Source organism: Podarcis vaucheri (genome assembly GCF_965113315.1).
Source record: "Podarcis vaucheri genome assembly, chromosome: 12".
Classification (NCBI taxonomy): Eukaryota; Metazoa; Chordata; class Lepidosauria; order Squamata; family Lacertidae; genus Podarcis; species Podarcis vaucheri.
Window position 1 is genome coordinate 54,816,024 of NC_138750.1, and position 24,744 is coordinate 54,840,767.

At 45.4% G+C, this 24,744-nt stretch overlaps 1 protein-coding gene across 8 annotated transcripts in view; it reads right to left on the reverse strand.

Moving 5' to 3' along the window:
- Window positions 1–24,744, reverse strand: part of SCN5A (sodium voltage-gated channel alpha subunit 5) — a 223,519-nt gene that overhangs the window by 49,725 nt on the left and 149,050 nt on the right. For 6 of the 8 annotated variants that reach the window (XM_082192122.1, XM_082192120.1, XM_082192118.1 and 3 more), the window contains exons 17-20: window positions 15,377–15,523; window positions 10,328–10,451; window positions 4,447–4,601; window positions 3,733–3,906 (exon numbers count right to left, since the gene is read on the reverse strand). In XM_082192122.1, the coding sequence (XP_082048248.1) occupies window positions 3,733–3,906; window positions 4,447–4,601; window positions 10,328–10,451; window positions 15,377–15,523 (600 nt within the window). The remainder of the gene's footprint in view (window positions 1–3,732; window positions 3,907–4,446; window positions 4,602–10,327; window positions 10,452–15,376; window positions 15,524–24,744) is intronic. The other 2 variants (XM_082192123.1, XM_082192121.1) reach the window with 1 other exon arrangement.

Here is a 24,744-nt window from a genome sequence, read left to right on the forward strand (position 1 = left end):
GTAGGGGACAGAATGCCCACCTTGTGTTTAGTTTGACTTTTAAGTAAAAAAAATTCTCAGCCACAGGCAACAACCACTAAAAGGGGACTCTGTTCGAGCCAGAAGGTAGGTCCACCTCACTGAAATTTTTCCTCCATTCTACTCAAATCACTGAAACGTCTCCTCATGCATTATGGTTCATATTTCATCTAAGCACTACTCTCAACACTTGAAAAGCCACAAGTGCTAAGTGTGACGTTGTATGTTGCTCAGAATTTCTTTTTTCTTTTTTTAAAAATAGGAACTCTGTCCAAAATAAAGTGGTTCTCGGTATCAAAAGGTGAGAGGGAGGAGTGCCCATGTTTCCAAATTTAGGTAAATTAAAATATTAATAGGGAGACTGGAAGGAGGAGAACAATATTACCTGTACCACATAAGATATTAAGGACAAAGCAGAATATAAATGAGCAGGAAATAGATGGGCAGCACCCAATGGAAGACATTTGCACAGGAGGTGGACGTTGACCAGTTGAGTCTGGAGAATACCTGGTCTGTAAAGGGTGTGTATAGGCAACAATGACATCATAATTAGTCTGCAGCATCTACAAATGCCATGGATTGTGTAAATAAGCCTCTTCCTACTGAAATGAGAGATGTGTGACCTACAGAAGGGCCTTGTCCAATATTTGCTAAGCAAACCTACCTAAGAACACAAGAAAAGCCCTGCTGGATCAGACCAAAGGCCTATCTAGTCCAGAATCCTGTTCCCACAATGGCCAAGCAGACTGCTGTGGGAAGCAGCCCCCTAGTAAGACGGGAGTGCCACCGCCGTCCACCCTAGTGCTCCTCAGCAACTGGTGTCCAGAGGCAAAGGTGAAAAGGTAAAGGACCCCTGGACAGTTAAGTCTAGTCAAAGGTGACTGTGGGGTGCAGCGCTCATCTTACTTCAAGCCGAGAGAGCCGGCGTTTGTCCACAGACAGCTTTCCGAGTCATGTGGCCATTATGACTAAACTACTTCTGACACAATGGAACACCGTGATGGAAACCAGATTGCACGAAAACGCCGTTTACCTTCCCGCCACAGTGGTACCTATTTATCTACTTGCACTGGTGTGCTTTCAAACTGCTAGGTTGGCAGAAGCTGGGACAGAGCAATGGGAGCTCACTCTGTTGCAGGGTTTCGAACCACTGACCTCATCAGCAAGCCCAAGAGGCTCAGTGGTTTAGACCACTGACATGCAAGATTATATGCAAGTATCATAACTAGTATTCCTTCAGGAATCTGTCTAGTCCCTTTTTAAAACAATTGAAGCTTGTGGCCATCACCACAGCTTGTGCTGGCAAATCCCATAATACTAAACGCATTGTGCAAAGAAGTCCTTCCCTGTGTCTATCTGAAACCTCCCACATTTCACCTTCATTGGATGGTCAGCCCCTGGTTCTAGAATTAAGAGAGATGTAGAAAATCCGGGCTTTTCATGGCTGGTGACAAATGGGTAATTATTATGCAACGGCCTAAAACCAATGAAACCCAACTTAGTAATGTGATGGCTGCAGAAACAGTTTACAACTCAGCAGCCCCAATGGCCCACACACTATTGCAAAGCTTTGCAGTATGCAAGGCACCATTCTTCTTGATAGCTCAACAACCCTCTACCCAATAACAGGAGCAATGTCTAACACTTTGTGAGCATTGATTGCAGCAAAGAGTAAGCTAAGTGCCCCCCCCCAAGGCAGTCCTGGGGTGCTGGGGTATGCTTGCAGCTGCAGGAAGACGTGGCTGCCAGCCTCAAATGTTCCCACTGTTCTGTTTTCTGCAAAATGTCATGCCTTGTAATAGGCGACTGCTGCATCATCCTGTTTCGTCCTTGGCCCTTATCTTCTGGGTTTGATTTTAAAAGGGGTCCCAGGCGAACATCAGCCGTGGGCCCTGTTGAGATGTAGGGGACTCGGGCAGCTGAAGGAGAATGCCACGTGCCGACAGCAGGACTGATTGGATAGCTAAGAACTTGCAAGGGACATGAAAAAGGAATGCCACACTGCTACCAGGGCCACATATCCAAGCAGTGTGTGAACTGCATGAGTGGCAGGCAGTTGGGAGGAAGGAACGTTTGTGCCCTGATTCCTTCAGCATCCTTGTCACAGCCACAGCACTGGGAGCCGCAACTGTTGGGAACACAGTGAGGAGAGAAGCTGGGAAAGAGAAGAACCAAACCAAGAGTGAAAACGAGGAGCCCTTGCTTGGGGGAGGGGACCCACCTGTGCCTTGAGATCTTTTAAGGGATGCCTGCTCTTCCCCCAATACCATTCTCTTGGGCCCATAACCTGTCATGGAATCTCTAGATGTGCCCAGAGTCCATAGAATCTCCAGGCTCTGAAGTCAAAATCTGGTCAGGGATTCTGGGGAGGGCACATGAAATAGAGTTACAAAGGCAACATTTGTACCGAAAAAGACATTGGGAGAACCTTGGTTTAAAACCCCCAGAGTGATTAAAGGCCTTTTGAGGCAGAAATCTCTGCCTGAGAAGACTGGCTAAGATGTATAAAGTAGAATCAGATTTGTTTTTGGAAGTGTAAAGAAATGGAGGGAACTTTTTTCATATGTGGTGGGCACGTAAAAAGGTTAAAGAATATTGGGAAATGATTTATAATAAGATGAAAAAAATGCTTAAAACAACCTTCCCCAAAAGACCGGAGGCATTTTTGCTAGGAATCATTCAGACAGAGGTTCCTAGGTGTCAGAAAAACTTATTTATGTATGCAACAACGGCGGCCCGAGTTTTGAAAGCCCCAAAGTGGAAAGTGGAAAGTGGGAGGTCCCAACTAAGGAGGATTAGCAATTTAAGATGATAGAATATGTGGAACTAGATGGTCTAATATAAAGAATAAGAGAGCAAGAAGAAGATGTATTTAAAGAGGAGTGGAAAATCTTTGCTGAATATATGGAAAATAATTGTGAAAACACAGGCAGCATTAAGGTAAATTCAACAGTATAATAAACACTTGAGTGATATAAGATAGGAGAACTGAATAAAATGGCTATAGTAAAATATGCAGGAATGGTGGATAAATTAAATGGATCACGGAAGGCGAAGTCACTGTATGTATGGTATTGTGTAAGATGTTTATTTTGACCCCAACCTTCCCTGCCACAGAGATGCCCTGGTGAGTTTCATCACCCAAACAGCTTTATGGTTAGGATGGAAGCATTTCCTAAGAACCAGCCTAAATAAGCTCCCTCAAATTTGAAACAATTGCTCCATATGCCCTCTTCAGAAGTTCTGGTACAACAGTGTCCCTTTCTTTTACCTTGCTGAGAATCCTTAAAGCATGAGGTGGCCATATACATTTAAAATTCCTGTACTTTGAGTTTGGCAGAAATATCAACTTTGAATGGTTTCTTGTGAATGCAGTGAAGGAGGACTGCTATCACAAATCATCACTGTCCCACAGTCTGGTATTCTATGGGAGTTTTGCTAAGGGCTCTCAGCTCAGATGTCACCACTGAATGATCCCTTTACCTCTCGCATCTATGGATTTCATTTTACAGTGAAAAGAATGGCAAATTCTATCATTTCACTTTATACTTTTTTAAAAAGCCTAATGCCACAAGTGCATTTTAAGCTGTCCTTCATAGGACCCAAATGTAACTCAATCCACATTCAAACTGTGAACTGTGTTCACATAGTTCAAAACTGAACTCATTCCACATTGCTGTATGAACCGACCCAGAAGGAAAACACAATACTTACATCTACAATGAGGAAATCAAGCCAGCACCAGGCATTGGTGAAGTACTTCTTAAAGCCATAAGCTACCCATTTCAGAAGCATCTCTAGAACAAAGATGTAAGTGAAGATCTTGTCAGCATATTCCAACATGGTTTTAATGTTCTTTTTCTTGTCGAGGTAGATGTCTTCAAATGCCTGGAAGTAAAAAGTGGTGAATTAGAGTGCTACATTCTCCAGATGTTGTCTTTGGGGGGAATTCTTTTTCTTTAATAAAAGGCTCTGTGAATAAATGACTACATGCCACTGAATATTTATACTGATTATTACCCTGTCAGAATTGACCAATGAAGCCATATGGTGGCAAACAATGAATTCATGAATCTACTGTTTGTTCTGCAAGAAATATGAAAATTTGCAACCCTGGTGTGTGAGGAGGGTTATATGCAGTGTTGCACTAGGATCTTGGGCAGAGATGCTTCCCATCACCTGCCAACTGATCCTTTAAACAAGAGATGTCAGGAATTCTTCCCTGGCTTGGATTTAACCCAAGCCAGAGAAGAACTCAGGGGTCTAATTAATGCTCGTTTCTTATTAGAGATGGGGATTATAAATGCCTGAAATTTATATCCAATCTTAAAGTAAAGCAAGCTTCGCTGGCATGTCTTCTCTCAACACACAACCACACATATTTAAAAGTCTAACGTAGTAAGGGAAAACAACAGGTTTTAAGCTTACCAGAGCTCCACTGCTCAGGAGAATCATAAATATGATGAAAGTTTCAAACCAGCTGTGTTCAACTATTTGGTAGCACGTTTTCCTCAGTCTCCACCAAATCTTGCCAGGAAATTTTGTGGTGTCTACTGAACAGCACGGGAAGAATCGGACACAAGCTGAAATGATAAAGGAAGACCAGAAAGAGTTGTTTAATGCTAGGAGCTACTAGGAGGGCTCTCCCTTGTCCCAATTTAAAAACAAAAGAAAGGCTTCCTGGGTCAGGTCTATGGTTCACCTAGTGCAATAGCCCACCTAGTTCTGTTCCCAATGTGGACACTTTTATCTGTCCTGAATCTGACAACATTCAGCATCACTGGATGTGCCTAGTTCTAGGACAACGAAAGAGGGATAAAAACTTTTCTCTAGCCACTATCTCCATGCCATGCATAATTTTAGGCACTTCTACCATGTCACCCCTTACTCGCCTCAACATTATTAAACATCTTAATCTTGTACAGAGTGCTACTGTGCATGAATGCAGTCTTCAGTCCCTTCAGTTTACTGAAGTTCATTTCTGTCTTTCTGTTCATCTTCCACTTCGTTACAGACTTTCATAGACTCACACAGATGGAAGGGGTCTTGTAGGCCATCTGGTCCAACCCCCTACTCAATGAAAGAAACCCAGAGCTAGAGCAACCCCAGTAGATGGGTTTCTACTTCTTGAGGCAAGCGTTTCCATTGTAAAACCACTCTTGCTGTCTATCTCTTGGTGTTGAACAAAAATCTACCCCCTAGTAACATTAAGCCCATTAGTGGGATGCAACCTGGAGGAAACGGGCTCATGGCTAGTTTACAAATAACTGAGACTCTTGAGAGTCCCATGGACTGCAAGAAGATCAAACGTATGCATTCTGAAGGAAATCAGCCCTGAGTGCTCACTGGAAGGACAGATCCTGAAGCTGAGGCTCCAATACTTTGGCCACCTCATGAGAAGAGAAGACTCCCTGGAAAAGACCCTGATGTTGGGAAAGATGGAGGGCACAGGGAGAAGGGAACGACAGAGGATGAGATAGTTGGACAGTGTTCTCAAAGCTACCAGCATGAGTTTGACCAAACTGCGGGAGGCAGTGGAAGACAGGAGTGCCTGGCGTGCTCTGGTCCATGGGGTCACAAAGAGTCAGACACGACTAAACAACAACAATCTATGCTTATCCATAGTCTTGGTAAAATGAATTATGTACACTATCTATTTTAGTCTTTATGGTTTTTATTGAAATACATGGTTCCTATGACCCAATTTATAACCTTTGGTTCTGCAAAAAAAACAGATACAGAAAAGAATAGTTCTACTATGATGAAAATGAAGAATTGAAAGGCATTGTGGGGAAAGGCCTTAACTGGCTAAGTCAGGGATGGGGAACCTGTGGCCCTTCAGATGTTATTAGACTCCAACTCCAATCAGCCTCAGCCAGCTTGGCCAACGGTCAAGGATGATGGGAGTTGTAGTCCAATGGCATCTGAAGGGCCATAGGTCCCCCATCCCTGAGCTAAAGCAGCAGCTTTGCCTCCTTCCTATACTTATTGTCAATGGTGAATAACATCTAACTTACAATGTTCGATGTGACTCATTGACAACAGGTACAGCGTTGCCAGCATCCCTGTAGCTCTGTTGGGCAATGTGTTCCAGAGATGGCAATACTTTTGACGCCATTTAAACGATCCTTATCATTCACACAGACACTGTCACCTCCCCCCACAATAGGGAACATTTAAAGTCCTTTCCGTTGAATGCAGTCATTTTCTTTTCATAGTGGACAGGTCCCCTGCCCCACCCCACCCAGCTCTAGGCTTTCATTCAAAAATCCTAACTTAAATCACAATATAATCTCTCTCCGTCTGTGTACATGCATGCAAGCTGAGTGTAGTGTATACTAGAACAGCAGGCTTTTACTGCTGCTACAAGTGGAAGATAATTCCAGGTTGTCACAGCTCAGGAAAGCTCAATCAGAGAAAAACATCTGCAAATGAATTAAAGGCTAGAAATGGCCAACTTATTGTACATTTAATAGAAATATTCTAAGCCTTGAGCAGAGGGCCAAAGGAGATGTGATGCTTATCACGTAGTCTGCCCATATGTAGCCGATTCTTTAAAAATAGCAATAATTCCAAAATAGCCCACATATATCACACTCTTTTCTCCAGACAGTGTTTCGCTGTTGACTTAGAAGGTGGCTATACTCGCTCTAGTCCCAACCCCTTTAATTCCATTGCCTTTCCATCCACTCTTTTATCACATAAACCACACTAAGAGGGTGGTGGGCTCAGGGAATCTATTATTTGCATGATTTTTAACATGGAGGGATAAACTGGAAGAAACACAAGTACCACGGCTTCTGTGGAGGCAGATCCACCAAAGGTGGAAAGAGAAGAGGCAACACATAAACTTTCAGAGTTTAAAGGGTTGGTGAAAGGCTGTAATAGTAATGCTATGGGTTTAATTTCAAGACTATACCATTGCTTATTGCTATTAGAAGCGAATGGTACAGAAGGCAAGGTTTGAGATTGAAACTGAAGGGACAGAAATGGCAGGCAGGATGGAACAAATCCCCATTTAGGTAAATCTCTGTTAGAGACTAAGAAATGGAATTTAAAATGGTTCATAAAAAGGTAAAGGTACCCCTGCCCGTAGGGGCCAGTCTTGCCAGACTCTAGGGTTGTGCGCCCATCTCACATCTATAGGCCAGGAGCCAGCGCTGTCCGGAGACACTTCCGGGTCACGTGGCCAGCGTGACAAGCTGCATCTGGCGAGCCAGCGCAGCACACGGAACGCCGTTTACCTTCCCGCTGGTAAGCGGTCCCTATTTATCTACTTGCACCTGAGGGTGCTTTCAAACTGCTAGGTTGGCAGGCGCTGGGACCGAACGACGGGAGCGCACCCCGCTGCGGGGATTCGAACCGCCAACCATGCGATTGGCAAGTCCTAGGCGCTGAGGTTTAACCCACAGCGCCACCCGCGTCCCTAAAATGGTTCATAGGTAGTGCTTAACACCACAGAGGTTATCCTGTATAAATTCTACACTATCACCATACCGTTGGAGGGGATACCAGCTGGTAGGAACTTATAGACATCTCTGGTGGGATTGTGGAAAAGAATACAAGTTCTGGATCTCCATTTAAGGAGATTAACACAAATTGTAGCATAATACCCACCCCTCTTCTAAACATCTAGGAAGAGAATGATTAGGAATTATGTTTAAGGAGTTGATTATCCATTTGCTAACTGTGGCCAGAGCTGGCAGAGCTGGCCTGGCTTTAAGACTCATCACAATTACCCACAGAAACAAGTTGAAATACAGCTGCTTCAAGGGGTGGGTGTGTGGTGTCCTCCCTATATGTGGTCCCAGTTAACACCCTGGTCAGAGCACTTTGGACCAATTGCAGCTTCTGAGTACTCTTTAAAGTCAGCCACAAAATCTAGAGCGCACGACATTAATCCAGATGTGATGTAACTAAAGATGTTTCACTGAGGCCAGAACTGCAGAAATCTCCAGAAATGGGTGTGTTTTGCACACCAGCCTCAGCTGGGCAAAGCACCAAAATTCAAAGCCGGGTCCAAATGAACCCCTCCCCTCCAAGCCATATGCCTGCATTTTCAAGGGAAGACCTACCCCTCTTCTGATGTACTGACCAAGAGCACCTCTGTCTGGTCTGGATTAAGGTGCTGTTTGTTTTCCCACATCCAGTCCGATGGTTCTGGATTTCCACAGTCTCACTTGAATGAGGTGGACAGCTGGGATAGAGTTGGGTGTCATCTGCAAACTGGTGGTGCCAAACCCCAAATCACCTCCACTAGTGGTTACATCTAAATATTAAGCACGGGGAACAAGGTAGGGGCATGTAGGACCGCAAAGGCCACCTGTTAAGGTATGGAATAGGAATCCACATGCTGGAGCTCACCATGAATGTCACCCTTGTTCTTTTATAATGGCAATGGCAATGGCGCCCGCCAGAGAGGGGCTGGAGCCCTGAGCACCACCATCTGGAACAAGCCATCCAGAAAGGTCTAGAACGAAACTGGTCTGGAAACTGGCCTTGTTCAGTGGCATGGTGCTGAGAGGTCCAGCACAACCAACAGAAAAGTATTCTCCCTGTCCAGTTTCTGGCACAGGTCATCTACAGAGGCCAAAGCTGGATTGAAATGGATCTGGAGCCAAGAAGAGGGTGAGATGCTTGAGTCATTGTCTTACTGAACTATTTATTTTGTGCATTACGCTATACTAAAAAAAAAGAACAGTGGTACCTCGGGATGCGAACAGGATCCGTTCTGGAGCCCGGTTCACATCCCAAATGGAACGCAAGACGCGACGGCGCGTCTGCACGTGCCGCATTTCGGCGCGTCTGCACGTGCCGCGTTTCGGCGCGCCTGCGCATGCGTATGACGTCATTTTGACGGTCTGCGCATGTGCGTGCGTCGAAACCCGGAAGTAACGTGCTCTCTTACTTCCGGGTCGCTGCGGAGCACAACCTGAATTTGCCTAACCCAAAGCGTATTCATCCCGAGGTATGACTGTACTGAAAACAGGAGACATCTAGAAACAAACAACTGAAGAATTGCATACACTGGAATGCCTGCATCGTCATACCACACCCTTTTCTGACAAGTGAATTCATGTTAAGCTGTTATATCTAAGAAGAGCTGCCAAGAAAATGCCTGGGAACTACAGACATCCCCTTCCCTTGCAGGGCTTCTGCTACCTCATTTGATCATCCTTCACATGCCAAAATGCCATTCTGCTGACTTTAGGGGCTCTTGCATTTCTTGCAAGTTATCCCCACCTGATCCCCACTAAGCAGGCCTGTTTCTGAATTAAATAATCCTCTGGGATATGCACGCTCGTGGATATATGACAGTTTAGCTCACCTTATTCTCCTACTCCTCCATCCCTCCCCACCTTCCAACACATCAGGAAGAACCTCATGGAACAATCAGTTGCAACAGAGACTCAAGGCTGTCAAGTGATTGCATTTGTTAACTGGAGAATTAGACAGCAAAAATCTACATTGCATCCCTGTCTTTTCAGTGGCAGGTGGAGTTGAGTGTTTACCAAACACAGGCATGTTTTCATCTTAAGAGTGAAAAAGGCATCTTGACTGATGCAATCAGCTCAAGGTTACAGGAAACACCCGTGAGTCGGCTTGGTGCAATCCAGTGGTGAGACGCAAGGGTGGAACTGGGGCAGCTACAAATACACACACACACACACACACACACACACACACCTGCTACGGGGCCAGTGGGTGGAGGAGACAGCCTCACAACAGCTTCTCCCTTCCCCTCTGTGATGCCTCGTTTGGGGGCCATCAACCCTCCTGGATCCCAAGGGCCTCGGGGATCCCTAAAGGATCTGTGCCTTGGATGCATGTTTTTTGCACCACGGCGGTGCTGGAGATTGCAGGACCCTTGATTTCTGTGGATTAGTCAATGGAGACAGGTGTGATCTGTGCTTTGACGGTGGTTTCATTAATGTGAGATTTTTGTTTCACATATTGTTTGGGAAAGCACAAATTAGGTAAGTTCATCTTTCAGTGTGAAGGGAATCAAATTTCTCCCAGGTTCCTTCTTGCAGGTAACTAGTTCCATAATTAAACTACTCTCTCCATCATCAGTTTTCATCAGTAATGTTCAACCAACAAATTTAGATCTGGAAGTTTAGATCTGCTTCCTGCAAGTTTAGATCTACTCTTGCCCTCTGGGGCAGCAGCAGATAGCAAGTTCCTGCCCTCTTTTCTGTGATTCTCCAGCTTCAACCTGAAGTGGAATAGCCCAGGAAAGCTGTGGCAGTTCTGATAATGCGTTTCTAGCTTAAATTCAGAAAAAGAAATGAAAGCAGCCCAGCCTTACGTTCTGGGAAACAGTCTTCTGGTTCCATCATCTCTTCTGCCAGCTCAGGCATCTGCTCCAGAAGCTCTGGCGGGATTGCCAGGTCCACTGTGCTTCCTTCCGACAGACTGATTTCATCAAACTTCTAGGGGAGAAACAGGGGCAAAGGTGAGGAGAGGAAGAACATTAATCAGTCTCCTCTTAGCGGAAGTGGCTGTGCTTTAAAGAAGGAGCCAGCGATGGATGATTCAGCCAGCTGGAGAGAGGATGAAAGGAAGAAAAGATTTGCTCATGCATTTTCATACAACACAGTGACCATTGCAAAAGGGATGCAGCATACGACAAATGAACGAAATATGTAAAAATGAAACAACTGCACAGCAGCATTTTGTAATAAAGGCGACGTTTTTGCTTAGCGATGGGCAAGATTAAGATAAGTGCCAATTTCAAAGGAGATCTGTGTTCCTGTTTGCATATAGGTTCAGAAAAATGCAAATTTAGTAAGAGTGTGTTTAAATGAGAACTGAATACTTTTTGTTTAAAAAATAGCTTTTGTTAATATATAGCCCTTCCCAATAGAAATACAGAAATGTAAAACTAACGTGCCATGTGGCTTACCTCCTTATTCCACTTATAACATGTCATGGGTGCAGGTTCATAACCTTTTCCCAAGAACTGAATAAATTTACCCACCAATCCTTAACTGGGGGGGGGGAGGGAGGTTCAAATACAGAGGAAAATAGCATGTCCGGGAGAAGTCTAGAGTGCTTCTTCCTAACATCTAGTTTTCTTGGTGCAGTTAGGAGCATCCAGCCACACTTTTCTCCTTGGTAGAACTGGGTTAGCATATTTCAGGCATGTTTTTTCTGACACACTCCCAGTTCATCTATGGTGACAGTAAGGCCTACCAGCTTGGCCAGAGGCTTCCACCATCTGAAAGCACATTCTAGAATACGGCCCAGAATCCTTTGCAGAAGGCAAGATTCCTGGAATATGTGCTCATAGGTTCCTCAGCAAGTAGAGGCAGAAAATGTTTACTGCTCCCACTTGGTGGTTCAAATCTTATTGCGTCCTGGGTCTTTAAACATTTTCATGAGCTCCTGTGCTGCCAAAGCACAAAGGGTGTTGGGTTTGTTGTTGCTTGTGTGGTTGATATTCCAGGATGAAAAGGGAGAAATATCAACCACCTCACTTTCAAAGAGCAATCTGGAACTGCCTCCATATGGACAAATCTGCCTCTTCAGCAATGTCTGAGAGAAGAGATGATCTTTACCTTGTGGCTAATTGCAGCCTCCTGCTTCTCTCCCACCCCTCCCCCCGCCCCAATTCAAATGAATCCACCAGACAGAGAGAAAGCACTACCTTCAGAAGAAGAGATTAAGGGCAGAAATAACAGCTCTCTGGAGATTTACGTGAAGAATGCTCCTAAAAAAAACCAAACCCTTCTGCAATGGAAATGAAAACATCTGAGCAGCTGATTATTTGGCTGCTGCAGACTTCCTGGGAACATAAAAGATGGGGCCATTTTCAGGAACTGAGATCCTGTTTCAAAGATGGATTATGAAGGGAGACCAAGATGGACCCTTTTCTAAGAAAAGGTTTGGTAAACCAAGCTATACGGATGACTACAGCCCAAACTAGACAAGAAGTAACAAAGGCTGCATACATTAAAAATACATTTAAAGCATATGTCTTCCCCCAAAGAATCATGGGAGAGCTACAGTTTGTTATGGGTGCTGTAGCTCTGAGAGACTGCAAACTACAACTCCCAGGATTCTTTGCGGAAAAGCAATGTGCTTTTTAATCTATGGTGTGACCTAAGTTTTCCTTAGTAGGGAAATAATAGCTCTGGGTGGAATGGTGGTGGTGGTGGTGGTGGTGGGGTAATTAACCATCTGCAGTACTGAGGTCCCAATCCAAAAGCCCCTAGGAGCTGTAAAGATCTCCAATGAGAGCCAGTGTGGTGTAGTGGTTGAGAGCGGTAGTCTTGTAATCTGGGGAACCGGGTTCGCGTCTCCGCTCCTCCACAGGCAGCTGCTGGGTGACCTTGGGCCAGTCACACTTCCCTGAAGTCTCTCAGCCCCACTCATCTCACAGAGTGTTTGTTGTGGGGGAGGAAGGGAAAGGAGAATGTGAGCCGCTTTGATACTCCTTAAAGAGAGTGGAAGGCGGGATATCAAATCCAAACTCTTCTTCTTCTTCTTCTTCTTCAATGTCTCATCTAGTGATGCCCTTAGAAACTGATTACTTTTTGATAAAACATTCCAGGATGCCTGTTTGTCTGTCTTCTCCTATTAGCTAGTGTGGTGTAGTGGTTAAGAGCGGTAGACTCGTAATCTGGGGAACCGGGTTCGATTCCCCGCTTCTCTACCTGCAGCTGCTGGGTGACCTTGGGCCAGTCACACTTCTCTGAAGTCTCTCAGCCCTACTCACCTCACAGAGTGTTTGTTGTGGGGGAGGAAGGGAAAGGAGAATCTTAGCCACTTTGCGACTCCTTATGGTAGTGATAAAGCAGGATATCAAATCCAAACTCTTCCTAAAATGCTTGAAAAGAAGGCAGGGGGAGTTGGAACTATCACACCACACTTTGAAAAGAAGGAGTACCGTATTTTTCGCTCCATAAGGCGCACCCAACCATAAGCCGCACCTACTTTTTTTGGGGGGGGGGAATTCAAGAAAAAAAAAAGCGGCTCTTGGGGGCTTTTGCAGCAGGTGGGCAAAGTGAGAGAGCCTCGCTCTGTCCCTTCCCCCACCTCCCACAAAATCCAGGGATAGCCGCGCGAAGCCTCCCCAGGGCAGCGGGATAAAGGCTCCCCGCTGCCTTGCGGAGGCTTCGCGGGCTACCCCAGAGCTGCTCAGGAGCTAGTCGGGACTGGCAGGGGAAGCCCGGGTTTCCCCCACCCCCAGCCCCAGGGACCACACATTCGCTCCATTTCCCCTTAGACATTTCCCCTTAGATTTTAAGAGGGGAAAAAGTGTCTATTACGGAGCGAAAAATACGGTAAACTCGGCACAAGGCAGGCAATGCAGTATTGCTTGCAATGTTTGCTTTGATGACGAGGGCCTGCTTTGAAGATGGTGATTTACTGCTCTGGGAGAGTGTGCTCAAACCCATCCTTCAGTTCAGATCCCTCCTGCCCCAACCCCAATCCTATCAGAGAAAACATCCCCACAACAACCCCCAAATTAACACACCAGCCCATTGAGGGGCGCCTCACTGGAGGAAAGAGTTAAGCACCGTCTCTAATAGCACTGTGTCTCTGATCTTTAAAACAGCTCAGCCAGGCTTCAAAATGAGAGGGGAAAGGCACCAAGGACCCCCACACCCCCTTCTCACATGGTTCAGCTTTAAGTCCCTTAAAGAGACTCCAAAAAGAAAACATTAGATTAGCCGAGCAGGTGAACAGAGAAAATACATTGGTTGTTGCATCAGCATGCATAAGCCCCAGCCTGATAACCTGACAGTGACAAAAGGAAAGATTATAATATCTGCAAAACTCAGCAGCCCAGCCGCAGGAGGGATGAGAGAGGAAACAGAAACGAAGCAGCACAATTAAAAAGCAACAACAACAGTGCATTGCAAGCGATCTAAGAGCCATTTTAGAGTCATCCATATAAACAGAGGTGGGGGCTGGGGCAGTGAAACACTTTTGTGGTACGGAAAATATCAAGAAGCTGATGGTGCGGAGCGCTGATTTGGACTTGTCCCTCCTCTATTTAGGCCTCAGTTTCACCCCTGTTCCTCAATTTGTAGCCAAAAGTTCAGAAATCGGAGCTTTCCGCTTGGCCTTACTCCAGTGCATAGGATTCTCTTTGTGAATTCTGCTTGTGATTTCTGCATTGCCTCCAACTCTTCTCTTGGCGGCTTGACAAAGCTGTTGGCGTACTTCCTGGGTTGCCCCATGCGCTTGAGCTAGCTGCCATATGAGCCACCAGACAGTTTAGCCATTGACTGCTTCCTAGGGCTTGGTCATGAAATTGTGGGTCCCAGTTGTATGTGCCGTCCCACACGGAGCTAAGTCTTCAAAAATAGCATCATTTGGGCGTTGTTGCTGGCGTATGTCACCTCACATGAACTTCTGCCTCATTTTTCACTGTTCCATGGACAGGTGCCATGCTCTTTGATCTCCCTCTTAAACAGTCACAAATAGAATCTAATTGTGCTCTTTGGAGATGGCATTTGTGTTCCGCGCACATTTAAAGGTGGCGGAGGAAAGCAAGCTTGTTGCTGTTGCTGCTTCTTACGACCAGGCCATTCAGAAAGTCCAACTTGAAATGGAAGCATGCCATTTTCCTTTTCCCACTTTGTTTTGTATAGAGTGCACCTGGGTCCCAGGCAATGAGTTTCTTGTTCATTTAGTCAGTGTGCATCGATTCTCATGCTGTATGGGGTAAAACCATCCCCCTAACTACTAAATATTCAACTTTGTAAAAACGTGGTCTGCAATTCAACAAAGTTATATGCATGTGCTCTGTATGCAGCCGGGGATATATTTAATGTTTCTATGACAGGCTGAGCAGGCAAGGTACCTTTTAAGCAGAAAAACAGCTTGCTGCCTCAGTTAACTCATATGTGTGGTTCCACCCCCAGCAGAAACTTCACGCACCTCCAGTTATGCAACTTCCTCCCCCGTGCTCTGTAGGATGGTTGCATTTGTGAATGTATGCTATGTGCAACTGAATTTATGCTTAGGATGGAAACTGCTATATGTCCAGCTTTTCCTCCAAATGATAGACATGATTTCAGGCTATAGCAGAGAACCCAGCTCATAGCCTGAGCCTGAAACTTGGCAATTGTACTCAGCTTTTTGTTTTTGTTTTTCCAAATGGTGCATCCTGGAATTCCATTCTTGGACATTGCATGAATTCTCTGCTTTTAATTCTCTCCATACTTACCACAGCTATAGTGGCCATTCTGCGTTGTTTTTCTTTGGCACTGGATAGGCTCATTTATAAAGGAAATGACACCCCCCCCCCGCACGCCCCATGCAACCCTCGCCAATTTCTACTGCATGCACTACAGAGTTCCAGCAACGGACAGCATGCAGAAAGCAGGCGGCAAACGGTTACCTCTTGTTCCTCTACTGGCGGGACCGGAGGCCCGTCCTTTGACTGTTTGTCCGTTTGCAAGTCACTTAACTCTTCGCAAATCTCAGAGGCCTGACTCCGAACAGCTGGGCTTTTGTAGCGCTGCCCTTTCAGTTGCTGTTGTTTGTCCTGGTGGAAATAATCCTAAATGGGTTTATTCCCCCCCCCTTTTTCCAGCATGCTCATTTCATAAGCAGAACACACAGACAGACACATACGGCCCCAATGAGAACAGAAAAATCAGCGTCAAATATGCTCATTAAAAGTGGCACTTCGGGGCAGCAAAGGGTGAAGGAACAAGATTGCATTTAATTAACTGTGCAATTTTTACAATAATTTCCATTGCACTTTGACAGGGTCATCAGACTCAGGCAAATTCAAACTACAGACCTTTGAGCTACGGCAGCTCTCTGGGAAACTCATGGCCTCGTTTGGCCAAAGCATCTTTACTTGGCTCTTGGCCTTACTCCATGCTTTCCTCTGGGATTGGTCACAACCCCTTCGTGAACCTCCCCTTCCTGTCAGCAGCACTGATTTTATGCAGCAACACACACACATATCTCGTGAAGATGGTGGATTCCGCTCCTTAATTAGTCCCTGCCCTTTCCTCTGGCTTCACTGCCCTTTGTCAGATACCCAAGCTAACCTGCTCACTAATACATACCCTCCAACATTCATCAGAAAAAAACAGAGAAATCCCAGAGAAAATAAGCACATTTCTCACTCCCCCGCAACTGACCCTCCCGGACCCTTCCATTTTTGTGTCCCCTCCTGCAGAGCATTTCCTATCGGAAGGGCTACTCCAGTGGGACAAAACACACACACCCTCCACCACCCTGAGAAAACCCTGTAATCCAGATTCACAAAAAGAAAAACACACACCGCAACAGCTTGGGGACAAAAAACGAGGACCCCCATTTTGATCAGTGGGATGTTGGAGGGCCGGCAATCCCTGAGGGCCATTTGCCAGTTGTGGGGTTGGGCCAGAGAAAAAAGGAGGCAGAGCACTAAATGGAAACATTACCTTTGTAGAAGAGGCCAGAGGAGGTGAAGGACATCTTCTTGTCAGACAAAAATCTCTTAAGGAGCTTGGAAGCAGGGCCATTTTGTCTGGGGAAGTTATGTGCTCTTATGAGAGACTAAGGGTCAGGCAGAGAGGCTTGGAGGGCTGCATTCAGGCCATGGACCTGAGGTTCCTCACCCCTGTGTCAAGCCAAGACAAGAACTCCCAGGTTTGCATGTTAAAACTGCTAGGGACTAAACCCTGTGTAGAACAAGGTCCTGAGCTCCTCAAGAGGAGGGTAGGAGGTTGATGAGTTAGTTTGGTGTGGGTAGAGAAGGGTGAACAGTGGGGAGGACTGGCCCACTGCTCCATGCCCTTTCCTTTCTTCTGCCACTCGGGCACGGTAGCCTGAGGAAGGAGGGTAGGTTTCAAACCAGCTGTCCCCAGCATTTAGAGACAAAGGAACTGCTCACAACTCACATTATATCGGAAGTGAAACAGACTGCTTCTCACCCAAGCAATTAATTGCTGAACCAATGCATATTTGCTCTTCAGAGCTCTCCACTAGGAAAGTCAAGGTGAAACATATCTCCATTATTTTGTGAGGACACACTTTTGAAAAACTGGCCCATGGGAAAACTGGGAGCAGGAGCCCAAAGCATACTCCTGCAGGTGACCATCTCATCCCGCCTGGAATTTTTCTGGGGGGCTCTGACCCATGTTTTCCTAGAGGCAGACCTTCAAAGCAGGGCTGAAGGACAGAAGACCCCTTCTGCAATCTGAGCCAAAGAAGAATTTGAAAACCTATCCATTCTTAAGGAAATCAGCCCTGAGTGCTCACTGGAAGGACAGATCCTGAAGCTGAGGCTCCAATACTTTGGCCACCTCATGAGAAGAGAAGACTCCCTGGAAAAGACCCTGATGTTGGGAAAGATGGAGGGCACATGGAGAAGGGGACGACAGAGGATGAGATGGTTCGATAGTGTTCTCGAAGCTACCAGCATGAGTTTGACCAAACTGCGGAAGGCAGTGGAAGACAGGAGTGCCTGGCGTGCTCTGGTCCAGGGGGTCATGAAGAGTCAGACACAACTAAACAACAACAATGTTCACCTCTCCTTTGAGGTAAGCTATAAATGCAATCCTAAATTCATTTTCCTGGGAGTAACATACTGTCATGTTTATTTCCAGGCCCAAACCCAGGGAATGCAGGAGCCAGTCTCCACACCATGCTCCCAACCAAAAGAGAAGCAGATTTGTGCCCAGACGCCCAAGCTGTTCTCACTGCACAGGTCTTTCTGGCAACTCTGCAGAGTGGCTGTGTGTCAGGAGGGCTGCCCTCTCTTTACAGGGCTGCCTGGTCCAAATATAGTTTGAAGATTAAAAAACATAAGAAGAGAGAGCAGGGACCTTGAAGTGTGTTGTCAACGGTTGGCACCTGGAGAACAGACTAAACAGGCATGCAGATTACCTGATCAGAGTCTTCCCCACTATGATCAGATAGTTTGCATTTCTATTTAAATTACAACAACTGTTTCTAAATTTGCATGACACAAACAAATGAGCATATGCAAATTTTATGCAAAATCTAGATTCTCTTTGGCTCTCCTTTTTGGGTGATGTGTGTGGCCATTGTACAACTACATCAAATTGCCTTAACTCCCCTTGCTACTGAAACACATTAACAATGCTCTGCCTGGTTTCAATGGTTTGCTAAGGAGAGCTTTGAGGAGGGGCTTTCCCTGCTGTTTAAAAAAGCAATTACAAGCAGAACAGGTTTTTTTAAACAATAGTTATTTCCAGCTCTTTGCATTTGGCTCATGCCACATCCTCATGTTTTACTGCCCGTGCTTGATGAGCCTAATATTATTGATGTCACGGTTATTACCCCACCTGCCATGGCTGGACAGTTCCCTCACTGCGGGGAACAGCACAGCAGAAACAGAGGAAAATGTTTCATTTCAGACTGAAATAGCAGTAAAGACAAAAGAAAGCTTTTTGGCTAAGTAATTTGGAGGCGGGGAAATAAATGCTTTCCGTTTGCCGAGTTCATACTATAACCACCCCCTTCAAACCGCTGCTATGATCTTTCAGTAAATTTATTTGAAATTATATTACTGATTTCCTGCTGCAAAGGGCATGGGACTCAATGCATATTTTAACTTACTACAAATTGATTCAGCGCCCCCGCCCCCCCCCCAGCCCCAAACTGTACCCTGGGCTTGAGAAAGTGCTGAAAGTAAATGCTGGGCATGTATTTTAATCAATTCTCCACAGGCCAAAAGATCACATTGATACAATCAGGGGAGCTGGAATTTTGTCTGCATCAAAAACAGTCCATAATGGACAAGGGAGGACCTTAAGCAGTGCAAGAAATCAGCCGCATTAACTTTTCATTTCTTTAAAACCGACATTCCCTCCCCCAAACAAATTGCAAGCATGATACAAATAATTTTATTCATACAGCTCTTTCGCACTAATTGGGGCTTTATGCAAAAGACAACAAGATGCAGCAGTTACACTTGAGGCACTCTGCATAATCAATGAAATGTAACATGACACAAAACAGCAGAATCCTATACATGTCTACTCCGCTCCGAGTAAACCATTGAGTTCAGTGGGGCTTGCTCCCTGGTAAATGGGCCAAGGATTGCAGCCATAAATCCAGTTGGAAAGGGGAAGTGGAGACAGAATTGCCACATCTCAGGAACTGTTCCTGCATATGGAGTTGGGGTGGGGGGCAGTTAACCTTTTTCTCAGAACCTGTAGGAGTTACCGTATTTTTCGCTCTATAGGATGCAGTTTTCCCCCTCCAAAAATTAAGGGGAAATGTGTGTGCATCTCCCGGCTGAGGAGAGTCAAGACAGCCAGCAGGATGGATCCCGCTTGCTGTCTTGGCTTCTTTGCTCTATGGGGTGGGGAGGAAATATTTTTTTTCTTGATCCCCCCCCCTAAAAACTAGGTGCGCCGTATGGTCCAGTGCGCCCTATGGAGCAAAAAATACAGTAAATCTCTGAGTTGGTCAACCAGAAGCATATGAGATCCACTCCAGCTTTTCTCCAAGGTTCTATGTTTACAAAGGCAATAAATAAATCCTATTTACCCCCTTCCCACAGCATTTTTAACATTACATTTTATCTATATCATTACATTATAACCACCCCCTCAAAAAAAAAAAAAAGTTCTCTTGAAAATTCATCAGCGTTTTAGAGCAATCATATCCAATGTACACATTTTTGCAAGGATTTTTGCCTTACATATCCACTTTTGCAAGCAATTTCCCTATATAATGCATAATTCATTGTTTTCCCACAAACATGCATCTTATGCAGAATTTTCCACAATAGACATATTTTTTGAATACATTATTCAGTTGGAAAAACTGCATCCCAAAATTCAGAGAAGTGTCACTTCCAAAGGAAAGCTTTATTTTGGGTTGCAAAGTACAAATTAGGAAGGTTTGCATTAAACTGAACTTACCCCCCCCATCCCCAAACATAATTTACAGAATTTGAGAACACGTGGGCAGGAATTCTGCATTAAAATCAGTAAAAGAAAGAAAATGGATAACTGTTTTCCAAAAGAAATAACTACATCACATCACAGACAACTGCCAGGCCTGTTCCCTGCTCAACCAGATTTGTATGCATGTGTATGTGTATGTGTATGTCTATGTGTGCAAATACACACACACACAACTTTCTTTTGAATTCCAAACAATTCATTATGTTTGCTGCAACAATAATACTTTTATTGACAGCAAAGATCCCCCACTGTGGGATGCTTATGTAATCTGTTTGTAATTGTTTTATGTCAAGCGCTGAGTTGCCAAGGCAGTATTCATCATACTAATATTTATTGAATCAGTGGTTTTTGTAATTTATAAGGTAGAAAACATCAAGCGAGGCAATAAATTCATGCATACAAATGGAAACTGGGGTGTGAGCGTAGCTTTCCATGAGTTGCTTTTGGAGACAGGAATTTAAATTGTGTAACTACAGCCTCATTCTCTGTGAAGAGCTCTCCCTCTGCTTCAGCCCTCTATTTCAGACTGCAGGCAGAAGTTCACAAGGCTCAGTACCTTACCATACAGAAAGGAGAGATATACATAGCTTACATAAAACAACCCTCTGTCCCTCCCTGTACATCTTAAGGAGGAGGAATCTAGCCTAGCATTCACCTTGATATCTCATTTTTCATATGCAGGGACATTTCTATATTAGAAACATCTGGCGAAGGAGCTCATACCTGCACTGTGAAGCGTTTCCGCCCAGATATAGTTTTTCTTTCTCAGTAAGAACTGAGAACCTAAGGCTCATGTAGACTCATGTAGGGTTGCCCTGTGTCTGGAATTTCCCAGACATTGCCGGGATCTGGCCGTCGGAAACAGTGTCCGGGTGGAATTAGCTTAAATGTAGATTTAGAAAGACTTAGAAGTGTAGATTTTTGGCAAATTTCCTTTAAAATAGATTTTTTAAAAACTCAACAGTTTTGGGGCAAAATTAAAAAAAAACTCCACAGCTTTTGTGTCCTGATTTTCACTTTTTCAAATATGGCAACCCTAACTCATGAAAATATATAGTTCTGCCGTCCGCAACCTGCTGCCGTCCAGATGTTATTGGACTCCAATTCCTATCAGTCCCAGCCAGCACAGGCAATTGTGAGGGCTGATGGAGTTGTAGTCCAAAACATCTGGAGGGCACTAAATTGGGGAAGGCTGATTTATCTGTTAAAGCCAATTTCTATACTGCTCTTCATAACATACGTACACCCCAGGGCAGTTGACAAGGCAGTTCACACATGGTCGTCACTGACTGCGGTAATTTGGAGGCAAGGAAATACAGTGGTGCCTCGGGTTAAGTACTTAATTCGTTCTGGAGGTCCGTTCTTAACCTGAAGCACCACTTTAGCTAATGAGGCCTCCTGCTGCCGGAGCACGATTTCTGTTCTAATCCTGAAGCAAAGTTCTTAACCCGAGGTACTATTTCTCAGTTAGCAGAGTCTGTAACCTGAAGCGCCTGTAACCTGAAGCGTATGTAACCCGAGGTACCAGTGTAAAATGCTTTCGGTTTGTTGAGTTCATACTATAACCACACGCCTTCAAACACTGCTATAATTTCCCAGTAAATTTACTTGAAATCATGTTGTTGTTTTCCTGTTGCAAAGGGCATGGGGACTCAATGCATATTTTAAGTTATTATAAATTGATTCTGAGCTCCCATCCCCCAGTCCAAATTGTACCTCTGACAGCACCAACCACTGACACACAGGCCCCATAGATTTGCCCATGATATGAAAGGTTCCCCACCCCAATTTACTCATTTGTCTAAGAACCATCAAGCACTGACTTGAGTAGCTCAACACAACACTCCCTGGGATTGATTTTGTCTGCCACTGACTCATAGATCAGACTAGAAGGCAGCAACCAGCTAATTAACCCTTTGTACTAGGCCCAAATACAGTGGCAAGAGCCTGTTATCCCTTCTCAATGCAGATCCAGACCTTACAGATATGCCCCTACCACAGACTTCTCATAGCTATTGCTGTATCTGAGCAGGAGCGTTCATAGAGGTGCAGACTGGAAGTGCACCTAAAGCTTACAAACCCTACCTGCGCACATTTCTTTTCCAACACTGACAGCAGCAGTTCAACAGTTGTGCATGCAGGTGGATGGCGGTTCTCTGAATCAGAGAACCACATCTGAATCAGGAACAAAGTTAGTTTCAACTAATATTATTAAGTGGAAAGGTCATGTCTTTGTGGTGGAGCACGTACTGTGTGCATGCAGAAGATCCCAGCTCCAATTCCTGACGTCTCCAGGCAGGGCTGGGAAAGATTCCTAGAGAGCCCCTTCCAGAAAGAGTGTAATAAATTCTGGGCTTGATGGACTAATAGGGCATAAGGAAGCTTCCTATGTTCCTAAGCTTCCTAAAGGTAAAGGGACCCCTGACCATTAGCTCCAGTCGTGACCGACTCTGGGGTTGCGGCGCTCATCTCGCTTTATTGGCCGAAAGAGCCGGCATACAGCTTCTGGGTCATGTGGCCAGCATGACTAAGCCACTTCTGGCGAACCAGAGCAGCACACGGAAACGCCATTTACCTTCCCGCCGTGCTTTTGAACTGCTAGGTTGGCAGGAGCAGGGACTGAGCAATGGGAGCTCACCCCGTCGTGGGGATTCAAACTGCCGACCTTCTGATCGGCAAGTCCTAGGCTCTGTGGTTTAACCCACAGCACCACCCATGTCCCCTTCCTACAGCACGACAAAACAAGGAACATCTGAGGATACAAGGCTGGCTTTGGGACACCGTCACAACCCAAACAGGTTGCTTACATGGTCCTGCCATGCCATTATGTTCTGCACAGGATCCCTGATTACTGGGATTACTAGAAGATGAAGGACGTCAAGGCAAAGGAAGATGTCAGTAAAACATCAGCATCAGAAGAGGGGAGAATAACAGGCTGTAAATCTCTGTTTGGGAGGTACACCGCCCCCCCCCCACACTCAGCAACCCCCTTTCCCATCAACAATGATGAATATTCAGTGCACCCTCAATCCCATAATTCATACAAATCTCCCTGCCCGGCTTTATTTCCTCTAAAACATACACAACTTCATTCTTCTAAGGGTTCTGTTTTTAAAATTAGCCTTAAGTGGGAGAACTTGGCAGAGGGCAGCATTGGCAATGCTAATTTCTCCTGTTATCAGTTCAAAAGGCACAAGAGTGCTTCATAAGTGTTCATTGTGCAGCGCCCAAAGCCACTACCTTTAGCAGAAATTGCTCGTCGACGATGTTTTAATCAGTGTGCACTTTATTTTCCTCTTGGTAATTGGGCTCTCTCCACAATGCAATACGAAGAATCAGGTATTACAACATAATGGGTTGACAAACACGGTCTCTTAAAGACTGGAGTGCGCTTTCTAACATTCGCTGCCGATTGCCGCCCGCTCCCAGGCACTGCCTGAAATAACCGCAGAAGATGCTTTTCAATCAATTAGGGCTTTTTGTACATTTTCACCGTGATTGAGAAAGCCTCGTACCATCACGTCCACCCAAAGCAGTCGGAGGTGTCAGAGCAACCGAAGCCACCGCAGCTTTACAGTTTCACTGTTTTGAGAAACCCATAAGAAAAACAGAGAACTCGCACAAGAATGACTTTGGAGCAGAGACTGTGGTTTGCAATCAGAAGCTATCCTCAGGCTCGTGTGCTCTTGTCCAAAACCATATATAAAACTGAAAGATATTCTAGGGCTGAGCCAAAGTGGCATTTCAAACTTCACTACTGGCGCTGTGAGTTAAACCACAGAGCCTAGGACTTGCCGATCAGAAGGTCAGCAGTTCGAATCCCCGCGACAGGGTGAGCTCTCGTTGCTTGGTCCCTGCTCCTGCCAACCTAGCAGTTCGAAAGCACGTCTAAGTACAAGTAGATAAATAGGTACCGCTCTGGCGGGAAGGTAAACAGCGTTTCCGTGTGCTGCTCTGGTTCGCCAGAAGCGGCTTAGTCATGCTGGCCACATGACCCAGAAGCTGCAAACACAGTAGTTTGACTTCACCTCCGGAGGCTCACTCCATTGTCTGTTGAGATAGGCAGATGCCAACAACAATTTGCCACTGCTTTCTTTTTAAATTCACCCATCCCAGAGTGATAAGGAATAGTCCTACCTCCAGCTTGGCTTCATGATGATGCCTTGGAGGCCTGAAGGGATACATTTGGTCTCCAGGTTTGAGATTCTTCAAGCCTGAGCTAAAGGGAGGGAGCAGATTTGTGTGATTCTATGTGCAACAATATGTAAAAATTGAAGAACTCTGAGAAAGGGAGAAGTGGAGAGAGGGCTGGGCTGTGAGCTGTAAGCTGAAGGCAACTTGGGGTGCCAGAACTTGTATACTCCTGCCTTGTCTGAGTGCTGGTGCTGCTTAATGTCACTTGTGCTCTATGTATATATTTGCAAATAAGACCAATATTACAAAACCACCATAAATTATCCAGCCACCTCTACTCTGAAAGGAAGCCAAGCCGTAAGAACATAAGACAAGCCTGCTGAATCAGACCAGTGGCCCATCCAGTCCACCTGTGATTCCCAGAAGCTGGTATTCAGATGCCTGATGCCTTTGACAGTGGAAGAAGTGCATAGCCATCACTGCTAGTAGCCACTGATAGCCCTGCCTTTCATGTCTAGGCCTCACAAGTGGAGAGAGGCCTGTTACATCCATGTCCTCCTTGAGGGCTTCCCATGGGCATCCATTGGGCCACTGTGAGATGGACGCTGGACTAGATGGGCCTCTGGTCAGATCCAGCAGGACTCTTCAGACTTTGCTAATGACAGCTGTCTACCCGCAAGCAACCTTCCTT